Source organism: Fukomys damarensis, unplaced genomic scaffold (assembly GCF_012274545.1).
Source record: "Fukomys damarensis isolate Sample0158 unplaced genomic scaffold, DMR_v1.0_HiC HiC_scaffold_23, whole genome shotgun sequence".
Lineage (NCBI taxonomy): Eukaryota > Metazoa > Chordata > Mammalia > Rodentia > Bathyergidae > Fukomys > Fukomys damarensis.
In genome coordinates, this window is record NW_022900935.1 from 39,206,289 (window position 1) to 39,231,161 (window position 24,873).

At 52.4% G+C, this 24,873-nt stretch overlaps 1 protein-coding gene across 1 annotated transcript; it reads left to right on the forward strand.

The window, feature by feature from the left end:
• The first annotated feature begins 5,090 nt into the window (after positions 1 to 5,090).
• Positions 5,091 to 24,108, forward strand: CUNH1orf127 (chromosome unknown C1orf127 homolog). The gene is given in 12 exon segments (XM_010628110.2): positions 5,091 to 5,116; positions 9,425 to 9,506; positions 12,928 to 13,072; positions 16,011 to 16,135; positions 17,122 to 17,166; positions 17,168 to 17,266; positions 19,993 to 20,031; positions 20,784 to 20,921; positions 21,404 to 21,488; positions 22,530 to 22,726; positions 22,927 to 23,050; positions 24,041 to 24,108. Coding segments are annotated over 12 exon segments (1,173 nt in total).
• Positions 24,109 to 24,873: the final 765 nt, after the last annotated feature.

Sequence of the window (24,873 nt, forward strand, 5' to 3'; positions counted from 1 at the left end):
TGACATTACAGGTGTGTGTCACAACATCCAGCTGTATTTCGTATTTTATAAAGAACTAGAAAAGAGTGCAAAGGCTCCTCACAGAGAGCAATGATAAATGTTTAAGAGGGTAGACATGCTAATTACCTGATTTGATTATTACATATCATATAATGCATCAAAGTATCACACTGTGTCCCATAAATACGCACAATTATTATGAGTCAGTTAAGAAATTTTGGGCCAGTGGTGTAGCTCAGCAGTAGAGCATTGATTAGCATGTGTGAAGCCCTGGATCCCTCCAGAGTTGTGTGTGTGTGTGTGTGTGTCCATAAATAAAAGTTTTAGCCAGGCATGGTAGCACACACCTGTGGTCCCACCACTTGGGAGGCTGAAGCAGGAGAATCGCTGCAAGTTGAAGGCCAGCTTGGAGTATATAGCGAGACTCTGCTGAAAGAACAAAAGTAAGTTTTATCAGAACACAGCTACTCTCACCGACTTGTGAGAAGGCTACAATCCCACTATAGTCTGCAAATCCTGAAATATTTATTTTTTTATGGAAAAGCTGGTCAACACCTGGTCTAGGCTGGCTTTTTTAAATTTTCTTTTTGGTACTGGGGTTTGAACTCAGGGCCTTTGCAGTACACTACATTTCCAGCATTTTTTTTTTTATTTTATATTTTGAGGCAGAGTCTTATTAAGTCACTAAATGTCACTAACACCCATCGGACTGGGCTTAAGTTTAAAGCCCTCCTGCCTCAGCCTCCCAGAGTGCTGGGATTACAGATGTGGGCCACCATGCCTGGCACGCTGCAGCTTCTAACTGCTGCACAACTGCGTCCTTTGCGTGCTCCCCTGGTCCCCATGCCCTATCATTCCAGGCACCAGGGTTCAGCCGAGGAGCCACAGTCCTCATCCCCTGAGAGCTCACGCGAGCAGGTGGCACTGCCTGGGTACTTGAGCCCTCGGGGCTGCAGCTCTGAGCACCTGCACCGGGGCACCTGTGCCCCCGCTCTGCGCTCTCCCGCCTCACGGCGCCCCTGCCCTTGCCCCGCCTCCCTCGTTTGCACCTCCATAATTTCTGCCCTTCTGATGAGTGTGAAAGACTCTCTGAATGTCATTTGGATTTGCATCTCTCTGATACCAGCCGAGTTTGAGTATTTCTGGAATCTGGGCTCTTCTTACCTGTTAATTTGCTTCTTGAAATCAGTCCAGTGTTTTTTTCTAAACAAGGTGAAAAAGATACTGTTACAAAGAGAGTCACAGACTTTACACTGTCCCACAGGCAACTGGGGTCCTGTGTTCTGGCAGCTCTTGGCATACGGAGCTTCCTCCTGATCCCCTAGGACTGAAGTTCAAGCTGTTCACCACCAATGTCGCTCAAACTCTGGAGCTAGATTTTCTTCTCAGTAGGATGGGGTTAAAAACAGTCCCTCACTGATTGATTTGGCACTGTCCTAATCCCGGTAGCCGGTTATGACGTAAAGGGATAGAAAGAGGCTGGTCTTCTTCCTTGTCGGTTTTACTTTCTTCTGCCCCTTTGTTGCCCCTCTGCCATGTGCCACCCTGCCTGGGAGCCAGCCAATTATGGACCACAACTTCTACAAACTGTGAGCTTAAATAAACCTTTGCCCCCCACCAAAAAAGTTCCTCGCTGGAGGTTTCAGGGATAATTAAAATGGTTGGCACAAAGATCCTCTATCAGAATTAACTACTCTTTTTGTTTGTTTGTTTTAGACAAGGTCTCACTATGCAGGTCAATGTAGCTTTGAACACATGAGTGCTAGCCTAGGCTGACCTCAAACTCCTGGGGATTCTCCTGCCTCAGCCTCCCGAGTACAGTACTAGGGTTACAGGAATGATCAGAGTGTGTAGGAAGGACCAGGCCTTATCCCACCCCCTTTCTGTGGGTGGCACCCACCAGGAGCCCCAGTGAGACGGCTGTGGGAGCCACGGGGATCCCCAGGCACGGGAGTGTGGCAGGAGGACTCCCTGGTGCTCTCCCCACCATGATGCACCCAAGACAGCTGTGATGGAGCCCCAGGTTACAGCCCACATCTGTGAACACAACCAGCTCACCCTAACCCTCATGGCAGTGAGAGGGCAGTGAACCAGGCTCTAGACAGAGCCCCGGATGGCCGCATTCCTCACCCCATACAGGTTGGGGTGGGGGGCCCTGTGATTGCTCTTGTCTAGCAGAATTTCCCTCTGGAAAAGCTGTGTTCTAAGACCATCAACCCAGTGTCATGGGAGGCTCCGGAAAATACTAAAGCTCCCTGCCATCACCCTGGAATATTCTTTTTCCTCTTCTCATGAACCCCCCACCAAGAGTGAGGGGTAATAAGAGCAGCTAATTCTAGCTGGGCATGGTGGCACAGGCCAGTGATCCCAGCACTTGGGAGGCTGAGGCAGGAGGATTTTAAATTTGAGCATCCTGGGCAACCTAGCAACTTAGCAAGACCCTGTCTCAAAATTCAAAAAAGAAAAGAGCTAGGCATGATGGCACGCGTTTATAATCTCAGTACTCAGGAGGCTGAGGCAGGAGAATCCCCATGAGTTTGAGGCCAGCCTGGGCTGCATAGTGAATTCAGGGCCAGTCTGAACTACATAGTGAGACCTTGTCTCAAAAAAAATAGAGGGTGGCGCAGGATTTAGCTCAGTAGTGCCACCGCCTGCCTCAAAAGTGCAAGGTCCTGAGTTCGATCCCTGGTACCCGCCCCCCCAAAAATAGAGCAGAGGCTGAAGGTGAAGTTCAGAGTGAAGGATGAGTCAGGAGGCTGTCAACAAATGAAGCTCCTAGCAGTGGAAAAACCGGCTCCGCTCCTGGAGGGAAAGGGTGGTCACGGTTTGCTGTCTCCTTCCTCCCTGGTTCGGATGAAACTGTTCCATTTGAGCAAGGGAGAAAGCAAGATTCTGTGTCACAACACACGGACCATTTGTTTCCTGCTTCTCAGGCCAAGAAGCATCTTGTTGGTATCTGTGTTTTGCAACCAACTAATCGGGGAACCTGATGAAGCAGGTAATGGAACGGTTCAGTTCTCACCCTAAGGTGGTCGTCATGGTGCCGAGATCTCTCAGAGATAGAGGAATTCCAAATACTGGGGCAGCTTAGCGATTGAAATTAATCTCTGTCTTTTTAAAATTAGTCTTTGACCTCTAAGTACCAAAGGAGCCCGAGTAAGTGGGGCGGTGGTTTCAGCTTTTGAAAAACCGGCTCCGGCTCCGTGGGTAGAAGAGTATTTGGTTTATAAAGGATTTCACCATTTGTCATCTGCAAGAGAGAAAGGGTGTTAATGATAAATAACGTCGTGGTGAAAACCTTGCTGGGGCTGTGACTTGGCCAAGTCTCAAACACTGCCGAGGAAAAGCAATTTGGAAAAACAATTTTTTTTTCCCCCGGATGGAGAAATGAAATTTGAACTCAACTGAAGAGACCCAGATCAAAATGTTTTCCTAACAATATTCAAGACAAGAGGCCCTACTCTTGTGTGTTTGTGTGTGTGTGTGTGTGTGTGTGTGTGTGTGTGTAATGGGATTTAAATTGCTAAAATAGGACCTGAGTATGGTAGCACACAATCCCAGCACTCTAGGAGGCTGAGGCAGGAGGATGGCAAATTATAGCCCAGGGAGACCCCATCTCAAAATTTTAAAAATTGAAAAAGGGCTGGGGATGTAGCTTAGTGCCCAGGAAAAAAGTTGTCAAACGAGGGGTGAAGACCTGCTTCTCAGATCCTGTCTTCTCACCTCCTCCTGAGGCTTTAACGAGAATCTTGAGGTCCTTGCGACTCGCTGGTGAGTTGTGTACCGAGGACGTGTGCCCAGCCTTGCCTCCCCGCCAGAGCCCCGAAGTGGTTTAACCAGCTGTGTGCTCCACTTGTGTTTGCTTCTGTTTGGTGCGACAAGGATCTTCCTTCCATTGGTGTGTGAATGATACACAGCCAGCTTCCCACACCACGCTGGGGCCCAAGCTGCAGCTGCTCAAAAGAGAAAAAAAACAGTTCCTTCACTCTTAAGCGGTGTCCGGAGCCATCTGGTCCACACTTCCTTTCAGCAGACGCGCGGCTTCACTGGAGTGGCCACGACATCAGTTACCGTTTCTGTTCTGAACCGGGAAGTCGGAGATCGAAGTCCCAGCGCTGGTGTCTCCCAAGGCCCCCTCCTGACTTTCCGATGGCGTCTTCTCCCCGCATCCCCACGAGACGGTCCCCCTGTGCTATCTGTGTCCTTCTCTCTTCTCACCAGGACACCAGGCAGATTGGGTTGGAGCCCACCCTGGCAGCCTGGTTTTAACTTTTCGTCACCTCTGCAAAGCCCTTATCTCCAAATCTGGCTGCATTCTGGAGAGCTGAGGGTGGCACCTCAACATATGAATGCGGGGGACTCAACTAGCTGGTAACAGGGGTCACAGAAGGCAAGGAGTTTGCCGGAGCTGGTCAGCTGAGACCTGGGGCCAGCCTGGTTCCTGGCCTCACGTCTGGTTCTTCTTTTCATCCATAAATGCAGCCTCGCTTTGTGGCACTAAGCGCCAAATATCTTTTTTATTTTTTCTAGCACTGGGATTGAATCTAAGTCTTTCATACTGAGCTATATCCCCAGCCATCTTTAAATAAAATTTAATCTTAAAAAAAATTTCAAGACAGGGTCTTGCTAAGTCACTAAGTTGCCTAGGCTGGGCTTGACCCCGGCTCTTCCTGCCTCAGCTTCTCAGAGTGCTGGGATTACAGGCATGTGTCACCTTGTCCAGCCAGCATATTTTGACTTCTGCCGGAGGAGCCTGGGGTAGGTGTGTGGAAAGCCTGGCAGTGTGACTGCCACCCAGTTAAGCCAGGCATCTCTGCTTTCCAGCAGGCAGTCTTTTCCTGCTGAGGCTGAGCCCCCCCCTTCAACCCCAAAGTGGGGCAGCTCAGAGCACCCCGCAGTGCGCTCCCTTTGATCACCCCCTTGTCCTGAGCTCCCAAAGCTAAAGCAATTAACCTCATGGAGGGCTAGGGAGGTGTCAGAGGGAGTGACCTCCCTGTGTATTCTGCCACCTGAGTGACACCCTGGCAGCTGGAGAGGCAGGGGCCAAGCAGACCTCTCATTGATGCGGGTAAGAGCTGCGGAGCCTGAGGATGAGGGGGTCCCCGTCAGTTGTCTGGTAAGTGTCTTTTGTCTCTTACCCAGGTCACTGTGGGGATCAGGAGGCCAGGCGAGTGTTGACTGATGTCACACGAGCTTGGAACAGAAACCAAGTGCTTCTCGCTGGCACCCAGATCCTCTGTCTCAGAGGGAAGAGGGCCCTGTAGGTGATGCTCAGCTGACCCATGAGGCTTTGTCAAGGACGGGCCTCCTCGCTCCCAAATTTCCCAGGCCCACTGTCCTGGAATCCCGGTCTTTGGAAGATTCCCAGAAGGTTGGGAGAATACAGAACACTCCCTGTTTGTCCCAGAGGAGTCCTTAAAGGAATTTAGGCTTCAAGTAAACAAGAGATGCTGATCTTGAGTTTTCAAATGACAAGGGTCCAATTGTAAGGGTAAGGAGAGAAACCGACTGTCCTCAGCCACAGAACTGCAGGCTCCCTTCCTCAGCTGAGGTCCGCCATTCAGGGATACATTGAATAATCCCAGCACTCTGGGAGGCTGAGGCAGGAGGATCACAAGTTAGAGCCCAGGCTGGGTAACTTACTGAGATCCTGGAAGGGCTGGTGATATAGCTCAGTGCCCTGGGTTCAATCTCCAGTATAAGAATGTGAGGAGAGAGAGAGAGAGAGAGAGAGAGAGAGAGAGCACCAGCCTTTGACAAGCTCCTGGGCATGGGAGCCAGCTTGAAGGTCAGCAACAGCCAGCTGTTACCCTACCAATATTCACTGTGAGTGAGCCTTTGTTTCCGTTTTGTGAGCTCTGCAAGTCGGTGCACAAGGAGGGCCGTGCCGAAGCTGGGAATGGGGCAGGGGACTGAGGAGGAGCAGGCCTGGCCCCTGGGCCTTAGCATTGAGGGATGGAGTGTCTACCCCAAGGTTAGGAAGGGCAGGCTCAAGGGCTGCTCTGCAGGAGTGAGTGGGCTGAAGCCAAGCTCGCCTCTTGATCCTAATGGAGGCTGGAGGAGGATTCAGGAGGAGGGTGAGGCTCTCCGGGCCCCTAGTGAGGCTGAGGCAGTGTACTTTCCCTATAGAACTGCCCAGGGATGGTGCTGTGTGTCAGAGAAACTGCTTCTCTTTTCCCGGGTGTCTGTCCCTGCTCCTAGTTCCAGATTTACTCACCCTCGAGGACCTTCCCTCAACCCAGTGGCCCCAGCCATCCATGGCTGTGTATTGCAAATTGGTTAATTGGAAGGAACTGAGGTTCAGCATCCAGCAACAGAGCCAGGAGGAGCAGGGGTTGGGGACCAGGGCGGCCCCACTGTCCAGGGCTGGAAACGTAGCCTAGCAGCAGAGTTACCAGGTGTGAGGCCCTGATTCAACCCCTCATGCTGCCAAAAAACAAACACACAAACAAACACAAAACTCACTCCCCCAACCCTTAAACGTGTGTCAGAGATTTTATTTATGTGCTTGCTACTCATTAACTGATGTGGGAACCAGTAAGAAGTTACAGTCGGTTCAAAGGAGAATCCACAGAATGGATGGTGCAGTCAGGACTGCTGAGGTAAATTCCTGTCACAGATGCAAAACTGGGCAAATCCCTGCAGGTCAGTAACCAACGGCACCTCCACCTGGGCAGGACTTGCATTTTTCTGGATAAGAATCATTTGCGTCACTATCAGTACAGTGTTCCACCGCTTGGAGAGTTGCAAAATAGCTCCGTGATGATGAGAGATACATTGAATCAAAGAACCCTAAGAGGGCACCAGACACTAACCAGGTTTTCACTGAATAAACCTAATCATTCGGGGGTCCACTGTGAAGTATTTCACATCTTCCCCCATCAACCTGTGTGCAACTCATGTGCAAGGCACATTCTTTGTTTGTTTATTTGTTTGTTTTTTGAGCCAGGGTCTTGCTATGTAGTCCAGGGTGGTCTTGAACTCATTATGGAGACCAAGTTGGCCTCAAGCTCCTGGCAGTCCTCCTGCCTCAGCCTCCCCGTGTAGGAATCACGGGCATGCACCACCACGTCTGGCTTCAAGGCTCTTTCTTGTTCCAAAGCAAATACCCACATAAGCACTGCTGAAGGTATCTTCCCCATCATTCCTCACTATTGTCCTCCCCACCTGCATGTGGGACCTGTGTCTTGGATCTCCAAATCCACGGGCTAGTTTTTGGTATACAATTACTTATTTATTTTTGTATATATTTACTTATTTACTTGTTTGTTTGCAGTACAGGATATTGTTGATTCCACCAAATACTAAATTATACCCTCCAGCCCTTATTTTTAATTTTAATTTTATTTATTTATTTATGGGGGGGAGGTTTTGAGACAGGGTCTCACTATGTAGTTGAGACTGACCTGGAACTCACTGTGTAGCCCAGGCTGGTCTTGAACTCGCAGCGATCCTCCTGCCTCAGCCTCCTGAGGGCTGGGATTACAGGTGTAAGCCACCATGCCCGGCTTATTTTTAACTTTTAAAAATCATTTTATTTTTATTAGCACATCTTTATAATACATAATGAATATTATATTTATCATGGGGACTTGGTATATGTACTTATCACATCCTAATTCTTTTTCTTTCTTTCTTTCTTTCTTTATTTTTTTTAGTACCAGGGATTGAACTCAGGTCCTTGTGCCTACAAGGCAGGTGTTAGAACCACTGAGCTAAATCCCCAGTCCCCTAATTCTTTTGATTTCTCCTCTCCCCACACCCTCCTCCCTCCATCTCTTAGTCCCCTTCCCACTTGCAAAATATCTATTTTCCTGTTTCCTATTTCTCTTTTATTTTATTTTAAAATTTATTTATACTCTAGGTTTCTCATGTAAGAGGAACTAGGCAATTTAAAGGTTTGTGTCTGATTTATTTCACTTGAAATTATGGTCTCATTTTTGAAATGGTCATTTTTTTAATTTTTGAGATGGGTCCTCCTTAAGTCACTAAATTACCCAGGCTGTACCCAAACTCTCCATCCTCCTGCCTCAGCCTCCTAGAGTGCTGGGATCACAGGTGTGCATCTTTCTTTCTTTTGCTGTTTTGGCTCTGTGAATGGAACCCAGGCCCTCCACATGTTAAGCTCTCCCTCACTGAGCCACACCCCAGCCCTCCGTGTTTTCTCCTGTGCAGCTGGATAGAACCTGCGGCCCTGTTGTGTCAGATAAGCCCTGCCCTGAGCTTCACTGCAGCTCTGTAGCTGATTCTAAACATCTGCAACCCCTGCAGACAGAAGGACCTATTTATACGTGAGATCCTCTCCCTTCTTTGCTTAGGGTTCTCCAGGCTTTCCATCATTTTTGCTGTAAAATTCCAGCAATTAGGGCTCCGTGGCCCTCCTGGCTCTGACCCTTTCCTGTCCCTCTCACCTCGTGTCCACTACTTGTCCCTTTCCACCGGCTGTGGCTCCATCGGCCTTGGCTGTTGCTGCAGCTCAGTAAACACTGAGCTCATTCCCGGAGTCTGCGGTCCGGCTGCCCGGATGCGCCTCCGAGGTCTGTGCACGGGGCTCCTCCGCGTCCTCCCTCGGCCCCAAACTCTCCTCACATAGCAAAGCCGGAATAAGTTGCTGTCCAGTTCCGGGCTCTGCCCTTGTGCCAGTCTGGGGGCCAGGGCCAGGGCGATGGCGCTTGTTGGGGACGTGTGGATAAACCGCGCCGGGCGGGGTGTTTGGGAGGCCACTCTCCGTGGCAGGAGAAGTCAGTTCCAAGTCTGTTTGCAAATTCATCTCAACACTGCTGCTGAGGAAAGTGTCTGTTCTTTCTTTTCCTTTGAACTACTCGAGACATCTGCCCGGCTCTTCATTAATAATACGTTAATAAAATCCTTCACAAGGCTTACTTAAAAAAAAATCTGTATGGGAGTCATGAGGTTACCTTTTTTGAAAATTATCTTTTAAGATTGACCTCCCAAACTCCTCCCCAGTTCAGATGCTATAACTCATTGCTGTTTCATTTTCCTAGAGCCTAACCTTCTCCTGATATTACTTTGTGCTCTCTCTCTCTCTCTCTCTCTCTCTCTCTCTCTCTACCTTTCCCTCTCCCTTTCTAAGTAGGGTCTCACTATGTAGCCCAGGCTGGCCTTGAATTCACAATGATCCTCCTGCCTCAGCCTCCTGAGTGCCAGGGTTATAGGTGTACACCACCGCCCCAGGTACTCATTTATCTCTTTACTTGTTTATGACTTCTTTCTGTGTCTTGGTGGCCGCACATTATGGGAGGCCCTCAAAATTGTCTAACCGGGGCTGGGGATATGGCTCAGTGGTGGGCACTTGCCCAGCAAGCTTGAGGTTTCGGTCCCCAGAACTACAGCAGGATAAGAATATAAATGTTGGAAGGTAAACCGGGCAGCGGCTGAACTATGCACCGCCTCCTCCCTGCAGGGCCATCTGTGTCGCCTGCTTGCAGCACTCTGTGTTCCCACAGATCCTCCCTCTCGGGTCAAACAGGGACAGGCCGCGCCCTGTGCTTTGAGTTTCGGCAGGTAACTCAGTCGCCTTTTGGCATTGGTATCAGGTTTCGGGCATCCCTCCCGTGCAGACCCATGACCAACCTGCCGGGTGACTCTGGAGGCCTTCGGCAGTGAGGAAACCTTCCAAGTCCGGAGTCAGCCTCTCCTCCTCCCGACGGGAAGGGACGTGGGATTCTGGGGCCCAGTTGCTGGGGTCCCGTGGCTCACTGGGGCAGAGTTAGGGCTGGGGCAGTCATCCTCAGACTCAGTTCAGTGCTTGTTTCAATAATGAAAACCAGCATGTGGCTGGGTGTGGTGGTGCAGGTCCATAATTGTAGCACTCTGGGAAGCTGAGGCAGGACAAGGAGGGCAAGTTTGAGCTCAGCCTGGGCAACTTAATGATTTAGCTAGACCCTGTTCTCAAAATAAAATAGAGGGCTGAGGGTGTAGCTCTGTATGAAGCCCCAGGATCTGTCCCCAGTCTCATAAAAAAAAAAACAAACAAAAACCACAAGAACAAGACAGCTCAGTCCAGGGTCTCTGTCCTGAGCCACTCTAGCAAGGGATAGGGGAAGAGTGACACGAATTTGCCCTGCGGTGAAAGTTTTCCGAGCATCATTGCATTTGTCTTTGAAAGAAGTTCAGGGATTCCTAAAGTCACCCTCTCTTCTGGCACCAGCTATAAGTTCAAGGGTCCCCAAGACCACCCTCATGTGGTTTTGTTGTTTGTGGACTAGGGATTGAACTCAGGGCCTTTACACCAAACTGCAAGGGCAGCCATTTTCTTTTCTTTTCTTTTTTTGAGACAAGGTGAGACTAAATCATTCAGTAAGATGCCCAGGCTGGGTTCAAACTTGCCACCCTCCTGCCTCAGCCTCCTAGAGCACTGGAATTACAGGTGTGTTGCCACGCCTGGCTCCACTCAGGTTTATTAATTCACTTGAAAGGCTCCTAGGCCTTGGAAAAGGTGTCACACTCAAGGTTATGGTTCATTCCAGTGAGAGGCTACAGATTAAAGTCACTAAGGGAAGTATGTGAAGGGCAGGGCCCAGGCTGACTCCTAGGAGTCCCGCCTCAGTGGCAGAGAGTGGACTGGACAAGAGTCAGCAAGTCCTGCCTGGCCGCTGGGGGCAGGGGCTCCATCTTACAGAAGAGGAAGTGGGGCCTTGGAGTGGAGAGGTGACTCACCCTGGTCATGTGGCTGCACCCCAGACCTGAGCCCTGAGCACCCAACTCTGTGAGCAGTCCCTGCACCAGGCAGACAGGACAGAGGTCGCTATGTGGGAAAGACCACCCTGGCTGATGTGTGGAGGGAAGGGGGTGGAGCAGGGCCACATGGGCAGTGCGAAGGCAGTGGGGAGCCGCCAGAGGTGTGGAGGAGGGGCTACCATGTTGCCATGTCCACTTTAAAATCCTGGTGTTGAGAATGGACTGGAGGCCGGCAGGGACAGGGTGGGTGTAGCCACTTTGGCCTGCAGTCTTCAGCTCAGTTGTAGAGCTGTGAGGAAGAGCAATCTGCCTCATCCCACTTTTATGAGTCAAGTGGCCGACTTGAGGCTTATGCAGATCTTTAAAATTGCACTGGGTAGCCAGGGGTGGTGGTGCACGCCTGTAATCCTAGTACTTGGTGCGCTGAGGCAGGAGGATTGCTGAGTTTGAGGTGAGTCTGAGCTACACAGAGAGTTCAAGGCCAGCCTGAATGACAAAGTGAGGCTTTGTCCTAAAACCTCCCCCTCCCAAAAAAAGGAAAGAAAATTGCACTGGGGTCAAAAGTCTGCACCATGGCATGGTGACCTTGAGCAGCACCGGAGGCGGCATCTGAGTTAGTACCAGCCTGGGGTCGTGTGCACTCGACATGGGCTCAATTTCCCCGATGGTCTAATTCATGCGGTTATGCGATGAGGTGGTAAGTGATGCTGGGGAGTTTAGGTCCCTGATCCTGCTGCCCGGAGGACCAGGACAAGTCCTTTCATCATAAGAGCTGTCACCTTTGGGCACACGCTCTGCGGTGAGCACCCCGTGAAGACCTCCAGATGCATGAACTCATTCCGGTTTCATATCATCCCACGAAGTGTCTTCGTCACCTTCATGACCACCAATTTCACTATCACTACCAGAGGTGTCAGATTGCCACCACCATCACCATCACCATCGTCACTATGATTAACGCTGTTGTCACCACCATCACCATGACTACTACTCTCACCACCATCATCATTGCCATCACCACCACCATCATTAATGACTACCACCACCATCACCACGACTGCCGCCGTCACCATGACTACCACCACCACCCCGACTACCACCATTTCCATCACCATCACCGTGACTACCACCGTCACCATGACTACCACCACCATCGCCCTCATCACCATCACTATCACCTGACTACCACCACCTCTATGGCTGTCACCATCATCAGCATCTCCATCATCATCGTGGCCAGCCACTTTTCCATCACCATCACCGTGACTACCACCGTCACCATGACTACCACCACCCTCGCCCTCATCACCATCACTATCACCTGACTACCACCACCTCTACGGCTGTCACCATCATCAGCATCTCCATCATCATCGTCAGGCCTACCACCGTTACCATCACCTCCATCCCTATCTCACCATCATCACCACCATCACCTTCATGACCACCACCTCACCAGTACCACATCTGAATCAGCATCGCGACTACCACCACCATCACAACCATCACCGTCGTCACCACCATGACCACCGCCACCATGACCACCGTCGTTGGAAGCATCATTGCCATCCTCATCTCCACCACCGCCACCATCGTCATGATTTCTACCACAGGAAGAAATTGAAGCAATAGACACACACACACACACACACACACACACACACAGAACACAGGCGAGACTCCGCCCCGGCTGTTCTGCTTCAGCACCGCAATCACACTATTAAATTCCATTGCTCCCTGTGTCCCCTGTAAGACACGGCAGTTAGATCTGTGTCTGCTGGGGCCTTGCTACTCAACGCGTGGTCCCTGGATCGCCAGGATCGGCATCACGCAGGCTGGTTATGACTGCTACGCTCAAGCCCTCCCTCGACCTGCTGAATCTGTGTTTTAACGGGTTCCTGGTGAGCTGTCGGCCCGCTGAAATCTGGGTGCCTCTCCCTAAGCTGCTTCCTCCTGGACCCTCTGTGAGCTGTGACCTCAAAGGAGTAAAGGATATTGCCAGTTATGACCTATGACTCCTGCTGCCCTTTCCTCACAGGGCCACAGAATCGGAGCTGAGAAGAAGTCCATTCATCCTCCCTTTTCTCCCCCTTCCTCCCTTCCTTCCCAGAAGTGTTCTGTTTTGCTTTGTTTTGTTTTGAAACAGAGTCTCGCTATGTAGTTCAGCCTGTAGTTTGAACTCAAAATGACCCTCCTGTCTCAGCCTCCTGAGTGTTAGGATTACAGGCATGTGCCAGCACACCCAGTTTAGAAGTACCTTCTTTTCTGACAGACAAGGTGGAGTGCTTCTCCGACTACATGACCCTGCAGATCCCGAGCAGCTGCATGGAGGGTTTGAGGCAGTGGCTGGGCAGAGTCCTACAGCTGCCAGGTAAAGGACAGCCGCTGTCTAGAAAGAGCTAGCCATTGTGTCTGCCCCAGGGCATTGGCACTGCCTTTCACACCTGTGTCCTCCAGCCCACCTCTTTGGTGGGGACTTCTGCCCCTCAGATCTGCTCAGATCTCCTCCCCAGGGCTTCATAACTCTCTCTGTGGGGGCTCCCCCAGCAGTTACAACCTCATCTTGTGGGTCACACACTTGTCACCTGCACTGCCTCACCTCTGCCAGCAGAAGGAGCTGGGATCAGGCACAGCCCACGCCTCCTTTGTTTCTAGCTGGTATAGTTGGGGATGCTGCTGGTGTTCAGGGCACTCGTGAAACATGGGCTGGAGTGCCCAACTGCTGCTGATATGCTCCAAAACCGCAGCTGCCCAGGAAAAGGAATGGGTGTGAGGAAAGGGGTGAAGAGTGCTCCTAAAACAGCCAAGGGACCAGTGTCACTTTCTGAAGCCTTTCAGCCATTAGCTTGCCAACAGGAAAAGTGGGAAGAGGGTAGATACCATGAGGAGATCGCCTAGAACCTTCTGGAAACTTCAGGAAGGAACATGAAAAGCAAGATGCACCACTAGCCCACTTCCTGTTTTCCATCTCGGGGACTACAAAGTGAAATCTCAGAATTTCTCCTTTCCTTTGCACAAAAAAGGAGATAATGAGGAGAGGGTGCTTCCCTATCTCCCACAAGTCTTCAGAATTTCTCCTTTCCTTTGCACAAAAAAGGAGATAATGAGGAGAGGGTGCTTCCCTATCTCTCCCAAGTCTAGCAAAACCACCCAGGGACCCTGTTTATTCTGGACTTTTTGGGGGGGTACCAGGACTCAAACTTAGGGCCTTGGGCTTGCTAGACAGGTGCTGCACCCTGAGCTACTTTATCAGCCCTATTCTGGATTTTTTATTTGTCTGTTTTAACACAGGGTTTTTTTTTGTTTTGTTTTTTGTTTTTGTTTTTGTTTTTTTGTTTTTTGATACTGGGGATCAAACTTGGGTCCTTGCACTTTTGAGGCAGGCAGCAGAACCACTGAGCTAAATCCCCGGCCCAAGATAGGGTTTTGATGTGTAGTTCAGGTTGGTCTTGAACTCACTACGTAGCCCAGGCCTGCCTTGAACTCGAGGTATTCCTGCTGCCTCATCCTCTTGAGTGCTGGGATCACAGTCAAGGGCCACTATGCCCAGCCCTTTCTGGAGATTCTTAGGGCACCATCTGGGTCTGGTGTGGCCTGAATCTGTCTTGGGAGAGTCAATGCCTGATCTACCAGCCAGCCAGCCCGTGACACCTCAGAGCAGAGTTTGTGTATTAAAAAGGCCCCTTTCTGAGAGAAACGGTGAAAATACATTAAGCTGTCACCTGTTCTTTGGAGAGCCATTATTAATGGAAAACAATAGATTAATAGTTTTAAAACGCTTGTTCAATAAGTAATTTTTATGGCTCTGGATAGAGCCCATTAAACATTTCTGTGTGTTATTATCAAGAAGTTTTAAGCGTAAAATCATAAAGTCAATAATCAGAGAATTAGTCACAGCGGCCAGCCACAGGCCATTAGTTTTAGGCGCTGTCAGAGACACCTGTGGCTTTTGAGGGAGTTTTTATTTCACAGCGGCCAGCGGTGGCACCAGGTGGGGACGGAGAAATGACAGTGCCTGCTGCCTCCCATGAACTGGAAGGGACGGCAAGCAGGTGTGAGCAGCAGGAAGCCAGGCAAATATTTACAAAGTGCCAACGTGAATGCAAAACTAAAGGACTCAGGTCAAATTGCATATCCAAGCTCAGGCACTTTATTTCCCCAGCGAGCTACCTTTCAGAGCCTCCCTCCTCTGCCCGGAGGCATGGCCTTGAGCTCTTGCTAAAGAGAGCGGAGTAAGCAGCACCTTGAAAAGGGAAGTGGTCCCTGGCTGGCATCTGAGACGGTGGGCGTATTCATCCTCCATCCCCAGCACGCTCGAGTATTTGAAAACGAAACTGTGACTTTGAAAAATGGCTTTGTACCAAACCATGACAAAAGCAATACCAGATAATTACGGGAACCGGAGGAAATCCAAAGAAGATGATAAAAACGGCCCATAATCCCTCTACTCAATGCTATCCCTTTTTATATTTCACTCATCCTACAAATATTTCCTGAGAGCCCTCAATGTGGCTTAAGTTGCTAGGATGTAGCAGGAATAAAACAGACAAACAGAGGGGCAGCAAACAATGGCTCTAATCTGAAGTCAGTGAGATGGGAGTGATGGGGGTAGAAGCGCCAGGAATAAGAAAGTGGTCAGGGCGGACTTCCTGGAGGTGACTTTTTGTTTGTTTGTTCTTTGAGGCAGAGTCTTGCTATGTAATGCAGGCTGCATTTGAACTTACTGTGTAGCCCAGGCTGGCCGCAAAGCAATCCTCCTGCCTCAGCCTCCTGAGTACTGGGATTGCAGGTGTGTGCCAGCGTGCCGACTTCATGCAGGTGACTTTGGTACAGGCTTGGAGGAGGTGAAGTGAGCCAAGCAGATATCAGGCAAGCCTGGCATGGTGGCTCACACTTGTAATCCCAGGTAGTCCAGAGTTGAGGCAGGAGGAGGTCAGCCTGGGCAATGTAGCTGGACTGTGTTGCAAAGTAAAATAAAAATAAAAAAGGTTGGATGTAGGTCAGTGGTGGAAGGCTTGTTTATTATGTGCAAGGTCCTGTCTTCAATCTCTAATACTGGGAAAAGAAAGGAAGGAAGGAAGGAAGGGAGAGAAAGAAAGAGAGAGTTTCAGGTAGTGGACATGGCCAGGGCACAGGCCCTGAGGCAGCAATGGGCCTGGGATGTTTGGGACACAGCAGGCAGGATGAAAGGGAGGAGGTTTAGAGAAGTGGGGGAAGAGTTCAGAGAGGTGAGGAGCCCCTCAGATGGGGACCCGGAGATGTAGTCTCAGCTGCTCCTCCTGTGCCTGCCTGTCCCTTTCCTCCCTCAGGCACCTGGACGGCCCCCAGCCACCTGGATCCTCTTCTTGCCCAATGTGGCTATTTCCTGCATCCTGCACTGGATGGTGACTTCATTTTCCGAGCTCGATACTTGGCCTGCTTTGTGCGGAAGGAGGTGCGTCTGGGAAATTTTTCACTATGGTGCTGGGGCTGGAACCTAGAGCCTCCCATGGCCCAGGTGAGCACCGTCCCCCGAGTGGCACCCCAGTCTTCAGCGAGACTTGGCAGTGACTCCCACAAAGCATCTCCCCTCCCAGTGCACAGCTGTCTCCTGCTGGGGAGCCTGGCACACAGTAAGTGCTCAGTTAGTCCGTGAAGGGTGGGGGTTGCAGAGGCCGCTTGGCTGCCTCACCTGCACCGGTGCCTTGTGGGCTCGCAGGACTCCCGGCCCCACCACCTTTGCATGGTCCGAGCTCGCTTTCCCAGAGATGCCCCTTGCTGATGTTCCTCTCCTTCCTCTTTTCTGTACAGCACAACTTTGTCTGCCCTGCCCGGCCACGCCCCACTTTCCCTGAGGGGCTGAGGACCTGACTGTCCCTCTGCTCTCTCTCCGGTCACTGCCTCCTCTCTGACAGCCCATCTCAGGCACCCACGGGGCCCACAGCTGCTCTCCTGAGGCTGGAGGAGGGCAGCAAGGGCGCCCCTGGCATCACAGGCAGAGTGCAGAGGTGAGACACATGGGGTCTGTGTCCACACTTAGGAGCCACCCCGGCCTTTCCTTAGTCACTCACTTCTGCCAAGCCTCAACTTCCCCGTCTGTAAAATGGGAACCAAAGAGCCTCTCCTGAGCCATTCGGAGGGTCAAAGGACACAGGGTCTGAGCCAGCGTTTGCCGATGTCAAGGGATGAGCAGGTGCCTTCCAGAAGTCCCCAACTGTCCCCAGTCCCTAGGGCTTGCCTGAGCTCCTGGAGCCAAGGGCTGGCCCTGGGTTCCTCATGTCTGCCCGGCTCACTCTCACTTTTCTTCTCTATTCTGTGAGACCCGTCCCCTGCCACGGCCCTGGATCATCGAGGTGCTGTGAACCTTCGCTGACCTATAATTGCAATCTGTTCGCTCTTTTCTTCTTTCATTTGCACAGATGACTTTTGCTTTATTTTCAGAAAGAAAATTACAGTCTGGAAATCAGACTACTTCAAAAAGGGGTGAAAAAGGCTGGAGTGGAGCAAAGGCTACATAATGAAGTGTCCGGTGACTGTGTCCAGGCTGGCTCGACAGAGCATCCACTGTGGCCCCACGTTCATCCGGGTAATGGGCTGGGGGGCAGCCTGGGCTCCTCCCCAAGGCACAGGCGTGTAGCCGAGGCTCCTGAGCCGCCAGGTGCGGTGGGACAGAGGTGGCAGCTGGAGCGGCAGACTTTGGTGGGGACTGGCTGGGTGCCAAGTTCCATCAGGCTCCCGCTGAGCAGCAGGCACTGAGATGTGGCAGGAGCGTGGCTGGGGGGCTGCAGATTATAGGTCCCGGCTCGGGGGAGCCACCTGGATTGTCACCAAAGCAGCAGGACGCTGTCTCACTGCTCTGTCCCTCGGGATTGGGAGGAGTCGCTGGTCTGGAGGCTCTTTTTTAACCTGGGGCCAAGAATTTTTCCTTGAGTGTGTCTCTGAGGGAGGGGAGAGTTCCATTGTGAGTGGAAGGCGTCACTTGAAAGATCAGGGGACAGGGCTTCATCCAGAGCACCAGCTCTGAGTGCTGTCACATCCTGGCGGGTTCCCTGAAGTCAGCTCTCTCTCCAGCCTCTGGGAGATTTGAGGTCAGGCGAATCGAAAACCTCAGGGTCTACAGGGGCAGGAATGAGTGCACCGGGGGAGGAGATGGGGAGGAATTTAACTCAGCTCTTCAGTGATCAGAGAACATTTAGGTGCCCAGCCCTGTGCTGGGTGTGGAGACAGCACTTTGTAAACATTAACTCTCCACCCCTTCGCAGTGAGCCTGGGCAGTGGGTGAGCTCTCCCTGCTCTGCAGCAGAGCTATGTGGAATTAGGTTTGCTGGAAGTCTGCAGCAGTTAAGTGGCACAGTTGGGCTGTGAACACGGCAACATGTTAGGGGCTGTGGCAAAGCTGGGGCAACCACAGCCTGGAACCTTGGGCCCACAAAGAACAGCACCACTCAGCTTCTGCCCCGTGATGCCAGAGTCACCAGCTTTTTAAGAAAAACAGGAAGCTGGATGTGGTGTTGGGCATGACTGTAATCCCGGCACTCTGGGAGGCTGAGGCAGGAGGATCACAAGTTGGAGCCCAGGCTAGGCAATTTAGAAATTTAGCGTGACATTCCCCGGTGGTCACCTGGCTCTCCGCAGTGGGCCCGTAATTCTGGGAGCTGCCGCTAGGGGGCCAGTGGGGCCGGTGTCAGGGCACTGGGCGGAATTGCAGAGAGCAGCGAAAACACCTTTCCAGACAGCTGCTTCGTCCCTGTCCACCTGCCTTTGAAACCCGGGACCCCTAATCCCCAGCGTCCTCCCCCATCCGAGGTTTAGGAACCTGCGGGGCTCCCCGGACAGTCACAGAGAAGCGGGCAGCCCAGCTCTCCCTGCCCCGCCTCCCTGCCTCCCACTTCCCCCTTCCGAGACCCTCATCCCACTCTGATTCATTCCCGGTGACTTTTGCAGCCACTGCTTCCGTGGCTGCACCTTGAACCTGCATTAAGTTTTAATTAAAGCTGTTTCACCGGCCTTGCCCTTGGCTAAATGTAGCTGTGGGCACAGGGCACATAGATATTTAATACTCTGCCTTTTCCCGCTGATGGCGCAGGGTGCCCAAGGGTGTACCCCAGCCGTGCCCTGCTCACAGCGATCCGCCAGCTCGCTTAAGTGTGCCCACAGGCCCCGAGCGGCAGGCTGTGCAATAACTACTCATTGCCCTGGGTTAAGTGTGCCCAGGGGCACCCGTAAGTTCAACGCAGTGATTAGCGGTTGCTCCTGGTGAAGGCCGCTCGGGTCCTGCCAAATGTCTGCGGGCCCTAAATATAGCCTGTGCGTGTGTGGGGGCTTTGGGGCACCTGACCACATCTTCCCTTCTTTCTTTTAGCAGCATCACTGCCCTCTTTCCTGAAGCCCAGCTCCAGGCCTGCACTGCCTTCCTCCAGGCCTGGGGTTGGGGGGACAAGAGAGGTGGCTTTGGTGGTGGACCCTGGAAACACTGAGTCTTTTCACCCTCTCCTTGGGCACCTTCTCTGTCCCCCAAGCAGAGGTGGCACCTCCAGATACGAGGAAGTCGCAGAGCTCCCCTAAGTTGTCCTGAGCCTCGCAGTGGGTGGGGGGCTCTGTGGAGCCAGGGGGCAGCAGAGGTGGAGCCCAGAGAAGGTTGGGCAACCGGGGACTTCCTCTGAGACTCTGTCCTGTGCCTCAACCTCCCCTCCCGGCCCAGGTCTGCAGCAAGAGCAACTGGGTGGGGGAGCAAAGGGAGGAGAAAGGGGAAGACAGGGCAGCTGGGAGGGGCAGTGTCTTGGGCAGAGACAGGATGGCTGGAGCTGTTCCAGGGTCAGCACTGCGGGCCCAAGTGCTGGGGTGTCCGGCATGGCGGTCACCCTGAGTGCAGTGTCCGTGGTGGGCACAGACACACTTTCTGGCCTTTGAACCGCCCTCTCTGCCTTTGCCTTTGGATCCCATGAGAAGAAAAAGGGCGAAGAAGAAATGGTCGAACTCAGCAGGATGAGGCCAGAGGACCGGGAGGAGGCCTGGGGATCTTGTTCTGAGCAGCGCCATCCATCTGTGCCGTACGCACCCACCCTTGGCTTCTCCAGCTGTGCCCAGTGCCCCAGCTGCCCCCTTGGCCCAGCCCGGGGCAGCAGCTGAGGCGGTGACATTTCCTCGGGTCTGTTGATACTCGAGTCCCAGAACGTAAATGATTTTCTTGTCTTAATGAGCAAACACCCGGGCTCTCTCTCCAGCCTCCTGCTGGGGTAATTGCCAGCGCTTCTGCCTGCTCACCTCGGCCCACTGTGTGCCAGGAGTTGTTGCTTCCCCTCTGTCCTGCAGGCCTCTCGGCCACTACCCCTGAGGAGTGACAGTAGGCAGGTAAGTAGGGCAGGAGCCACCTTCTGGAAGGTTCTGTCTGGCTCATTGCTCGGGGGCGCTGTGGGGCAGGGCATTTTGATCCCCCTGCCCTCCTGTGGACAGTGCCAACCCTTCTGGCCTGGGTCTTGGCAGCTACCCTTGGTGGCCTCTGGGCAGTGCCTGAGGTCACCTGAGATAATCCTTGAGGAAGGGGCTCAGCTGAAGCCTCTGGGTCCCTCCACACTGAGGTCCTCTCTGCAAAGTCTCTGGTGGCAGGAGCTTTTCCTTGGCTGGGCCGCCTGCTTCTGTCCCGCACAAGGGTGGTCCTCCTTTCTCCAGTCCTAGGTGTGTTTCCCAGCCTCTGGGAGGAGCCGGGCTGCTTCTCCACTTCTCAGGTCCCCCAAGCTCCTCCTGCCAGTCTCGGGATGGGGCCCGGGTCCTTCCCTGTCCCTCTCCCGCCATCGCTGCCACATTCATTCAAGGGCCTGATTGCCAGCGTCCCCCTACAGGGTGGTGACCAGAAGCAAGGACACATGGCCAACTGGCTGGCACACTCCCACCATGGGTACAGAGGCACCTGCTCCCCTAGCCACAAGGGAGCCAGGGCACAGTTTTCAGGGCTCCCTGAGTAGCTGCCACTCTGTCCCCTAGGCCAGCCCATTCCCCCAGTGTCCTGTCATTTTCCCAGGTGTCTCCCTAAGCCTCTGTTCTCCTTGACTCCTAGCAAGTGGCCCCCTTGGCAGGTGGTTTGTGCATTTGTCCTGTTTCTCCAGACCCCTTGGCTGCTGTCCCTTCGAGGGGAGCTGGTGGCCTCTCTGGAGGATGCCAGTCGGATGGGATTGTATGTGGACGTCAGTGCCACCACGGTCACCATCCAAAGCCCAAGACAAGACCTTCTTCAGAGGCGGGAGGTCAGTGGGGGGCAGCAGGCCCTGCCAGGCTGGGGGTGTTACTGCCACATGGCATCCAGATGAGCACCGTGCCGCTTCAGCGGTGCCAATTCAAATGTCCACCTGTGGCACTGGACAGATTTAGGCAGCAGCCTTGAAAATTGGGCCCCATTAGTGTAAAGCGCTCAGCTCGGCAGATGAGGGGCTCCTGCAATCATGTATTCAGCACGTCCTGATCATGGTGGCAGGAGCGTAATTACCATCTCTTTAAATAGCCCGAAGTTGCCGTGGAAGAGAAGACGGCTCACATGACATTTGCTCCCAGCTCACTCCCTGCTAAAAATATCCCAGCTAAATAATATTTCCTGGTTGCACTGCAGCAATCCACCCTGACCTGGGCTCCACAACATTTGGGGGTTTGGTCCAGAGACTAGTTACAAGGTTGGGGGGCCTAGGGAGGGAGTTTGCTTTAGGGGTCACGGGGGACCTTTCTGCCTCCCCAGGTGCTGAACACCTCTGCAGAGCTCCTGCCACTCTGGCTGGTGAGCGGCCACTATGCCTACCCGCTACAGGCCGTGTGCCCACCGGGTAAGGCCCAGCAGGGCCCGAGCCTGCCTCTCTGCTTCTGCACCCTGTGTCCCCTCTGTGTTCCTCTCCCCCAGACAACTTGTTCCTCTCTCTCCCGCCCCACCTTTGCCGTTATCAGCCCCATCCTTGGCCGTGAATTTGAGACAAAGAGAAGGCTGCTCTGGCTGGAGGGTGTGTGTACCGGCTGGGCTCTACTGGAGGCTGTGGAGTGGGCGATCTGGGGATTCCTGGGAGGGCGGCCCCACGATCAGTGGCCTTCGTCAGGCACACCTGGCTCTGGGTACTGTTGGCAGTGGGACCCCGCTTTAGACTATGTGCGAGATGATGATTTCCTTCACCTTGAGGCGACACCATCACCATGTACCTTGTATAAAACAAAGAAGCCGGGAATCCGGAAGCCCACGTCCTCCCTCCAGGGAATTTAAATTCTAAAGAGCTCAGTAGGCAAAGTTAGGTGGGTCAAAGGGTTCATCCAGTGTGGGCGGATCAGAGATGGCCAACACGTCCCACTGGTATAAAATTGTATCACGGATGAAGTTTCGGGATCAGGGCTCTGGAGCGTTTGGGGCATTGGAGATGTTGCCTTGCCAAGCTCATGGACATCTCCTTCTCTGTTTGTGATATTAGAAATCCCTGTATTTGGAGACAAATACTTTCATCTAGCACCTGCAGAGCTGGCTGACACAATGAAATTCTTGCTAAAGTATAAACAACTGCTATGAGCTGTGTTTCTTAAGAGCAGCTTTGGTAATGGAAAGGGGCACTACGCTAGGTCACCCAAGCTGAAGACAGTCTCAGCCTGCTCCTAGTGTCTGTTTTTTCATGGGCTTTTTAGAATAGCAGTGTCCCCCAGGTGCTTGAGGATGCTCTATCAGGCTGCTAAGTTCAGGTCCCAGCAGTGATCCCCAAACAGTGACAAATCCACTGTCTAACCCCATGGTATGCAGAGCTGGCCACAGGCCCATGGCTAGTGCTCCCCCCTCACTCCCCCCATGCTGCAAAATGTGTCTTTCTCTGTGTTGTGTGTACTTCCGGTTTCAGTGTCATCCCAGCCAGGGTCGGAGGTCTTAGTCCACATCCCCAAGCAGAGAGTGGGCCTAGTCAAAAGAGGTTCCCACTTTCAGGAAGTCCTGAGCCTGAAGTCCCTCCACTCGCACCAGCCCGGCACCTTCACTGTGATGGAGAGCAGGGATTTCCTGGTGGTCAGCGTCCCTGGGGCTGCATTGCTCCAGGTGCACGTCAGTCTCTGGGGACGCTGCTTCCTGTCCCTCCTGGGACCCCTTCTTTGGCTACTACTAGGAGTCAGAAATGTGGGGAGCAGCTCTGTGGAGCTGGGAAGGGGCTTAGGCTCTTCTGCCCCTCTGCACTCTGGCCGTGAAGGGCAGCACAGGGCAGCAAATACACTTTGCCACTCGCAAGTAATTCCTGGTGCTCACAGCCATGCCAGGAGGCCCGAGGAGCCCCGGGAATGCAGGCCTTCTACTGCGTGGACCTGAGCCTAGAATTTGCTGAGTCCCAGACCCCAGTGCTCTGGATGGTAGAAAAGCACTTCCAGTGTGTAGGTAAGTGAGGTACCTGGGTGTGCTTGCTGTGACAGTCACACACGCACGAGACCTCTCCCCCAGGCCTGGTAGTCCTTCCTTCTGGGATGACGCGGAATTCCTGGATTGGAGAGGTCCCACATTGAACTGTGCGTGTGTGGGTCGGGGTGACAGCCAGGCCACACTGGCTAGTGTGGGCGTAAGAATGAGTGACACAGTGACACAGGGACGCAGTCCCTGGCTCCGGGATAGGGGTGGGGGTGGGAGGGGGAGGGTGTGCACATCCTCCTCCTAGCCAGCTGTAGCATCTTGTTCGGCTTCAGTTTTGTGGGGTGGAAAGTACAAATTCCGTGGCATCAGAGGTGAGGAGGAGGAGCTGGTGGCTGGGAGGGTGCCCGGCACCAACCACACTGTGTTTGGACCTGTCTGGCTCTCGCTCCAGCTCCTCAGGTCACTGATAGACAGATCAGACTCTCTGCAAAGCACTCTACACGGTGAACTCACTTCTCAACCCAAATTTGGCCTCACTCTGAATGCCATGTGTTGTGCTCCGTGCCGGGGCACTGGGACCACGACCCGAAAGGGGTTTTCAGTGAAAGCCCAGCTACCAGACAAGCTGGAATTCACACATGCAAAACCACCAGGAGCAAAACCCACTCAAATGCAGCACAAGGAAATACACATAATTCACAAATGATGTCGATCACTTTCATCTTATACTTCCTAACTGTCCGCAATAGAAGACAGACGTGAAGGAGATTTAACTCAGATGTTAATAGCTCAAGAATGCCCTGTTACCCGGATATGATGTTTCGGTGCTGCATAAAAATGTAATTATATTCAGAACTATATTTAAAGATTAAAAGGAGGACTGCCTACCACATCTCGCCCCAAATTCGGAATTAGAAACAAAGAAACAGGCAGGATGGGGGGATGGATTCTAACAGCGTGCTAAGAATGGAGGTATTTCTTGAAAGTCTTTACACATTTTGGCTGCTTTTATTTTAACAGTTTCCTGCAGTGATGACACTGATTTTAGAAAGAGAGAGCTACAACTCCACCCAGCAGATATCGGCTGAGCACTTGCAGTGCAGGGCTCAGATGGGAATGGAGTCCAAACCGCGCCGGGTTTTCCAGCTGTGTGTCCAGTCTGGAAGGGGCGATAAGAAACGTCCTGAGAATCAGCCAGCCCTGAGATGATCTTTTTTTGTCCTGGGCTTTGAAGAGTGTGTGGGTCCTTCCCAGGGAGCTAATGAATAAAATGCAAAAATAGCAACAGCAATAAAAATATTTTTTTAAAGAAGATTGTCTTTGCCCCCCCGCCGGAAAGATTTATATGGCGAAGAATGTTCTCTTTCTCGTTGCATCAATTTAATATCGGCAGCAGGAATGAGCCTCTCCCTTCTCTGGTTCCCAGTGCGGCTTCCCTGCACCTCCCCAGCAGCTCCCCTGTCTCTCTGTTCTTACTATAGTTGCCAGGTGTGTGCCTGTGCCCGCGGATCGGGGACTGCCTCTTGGGCTGGCGGTTTTTGTTCTTTGTGGGCCTTGTCAGTCTGCTGTGCCCTTCGTAAGCACTTGCTAAGTGCTTGTTGGTCTGGTTCTTCACTAGGAATTTTTACAAAATGTTTTCGACAAAGAGCATTTTTTCCTCTGGTAAAGATGTGGCTAACAAGTCAGAATATAAACGAATGGGGTGCTTGAGCACTTTGTGGTTACGGAGTTGTTGTTGTTGTTGTTGTTTTTAAATCTCCCTCTAACCCCACCAAAAAAGTGGTTGCTACTGAGGGACCTGTCCTAATGATTTCACATGGTGGTGGCTGAGAGCCGGGGAGGAAATAGAGAGT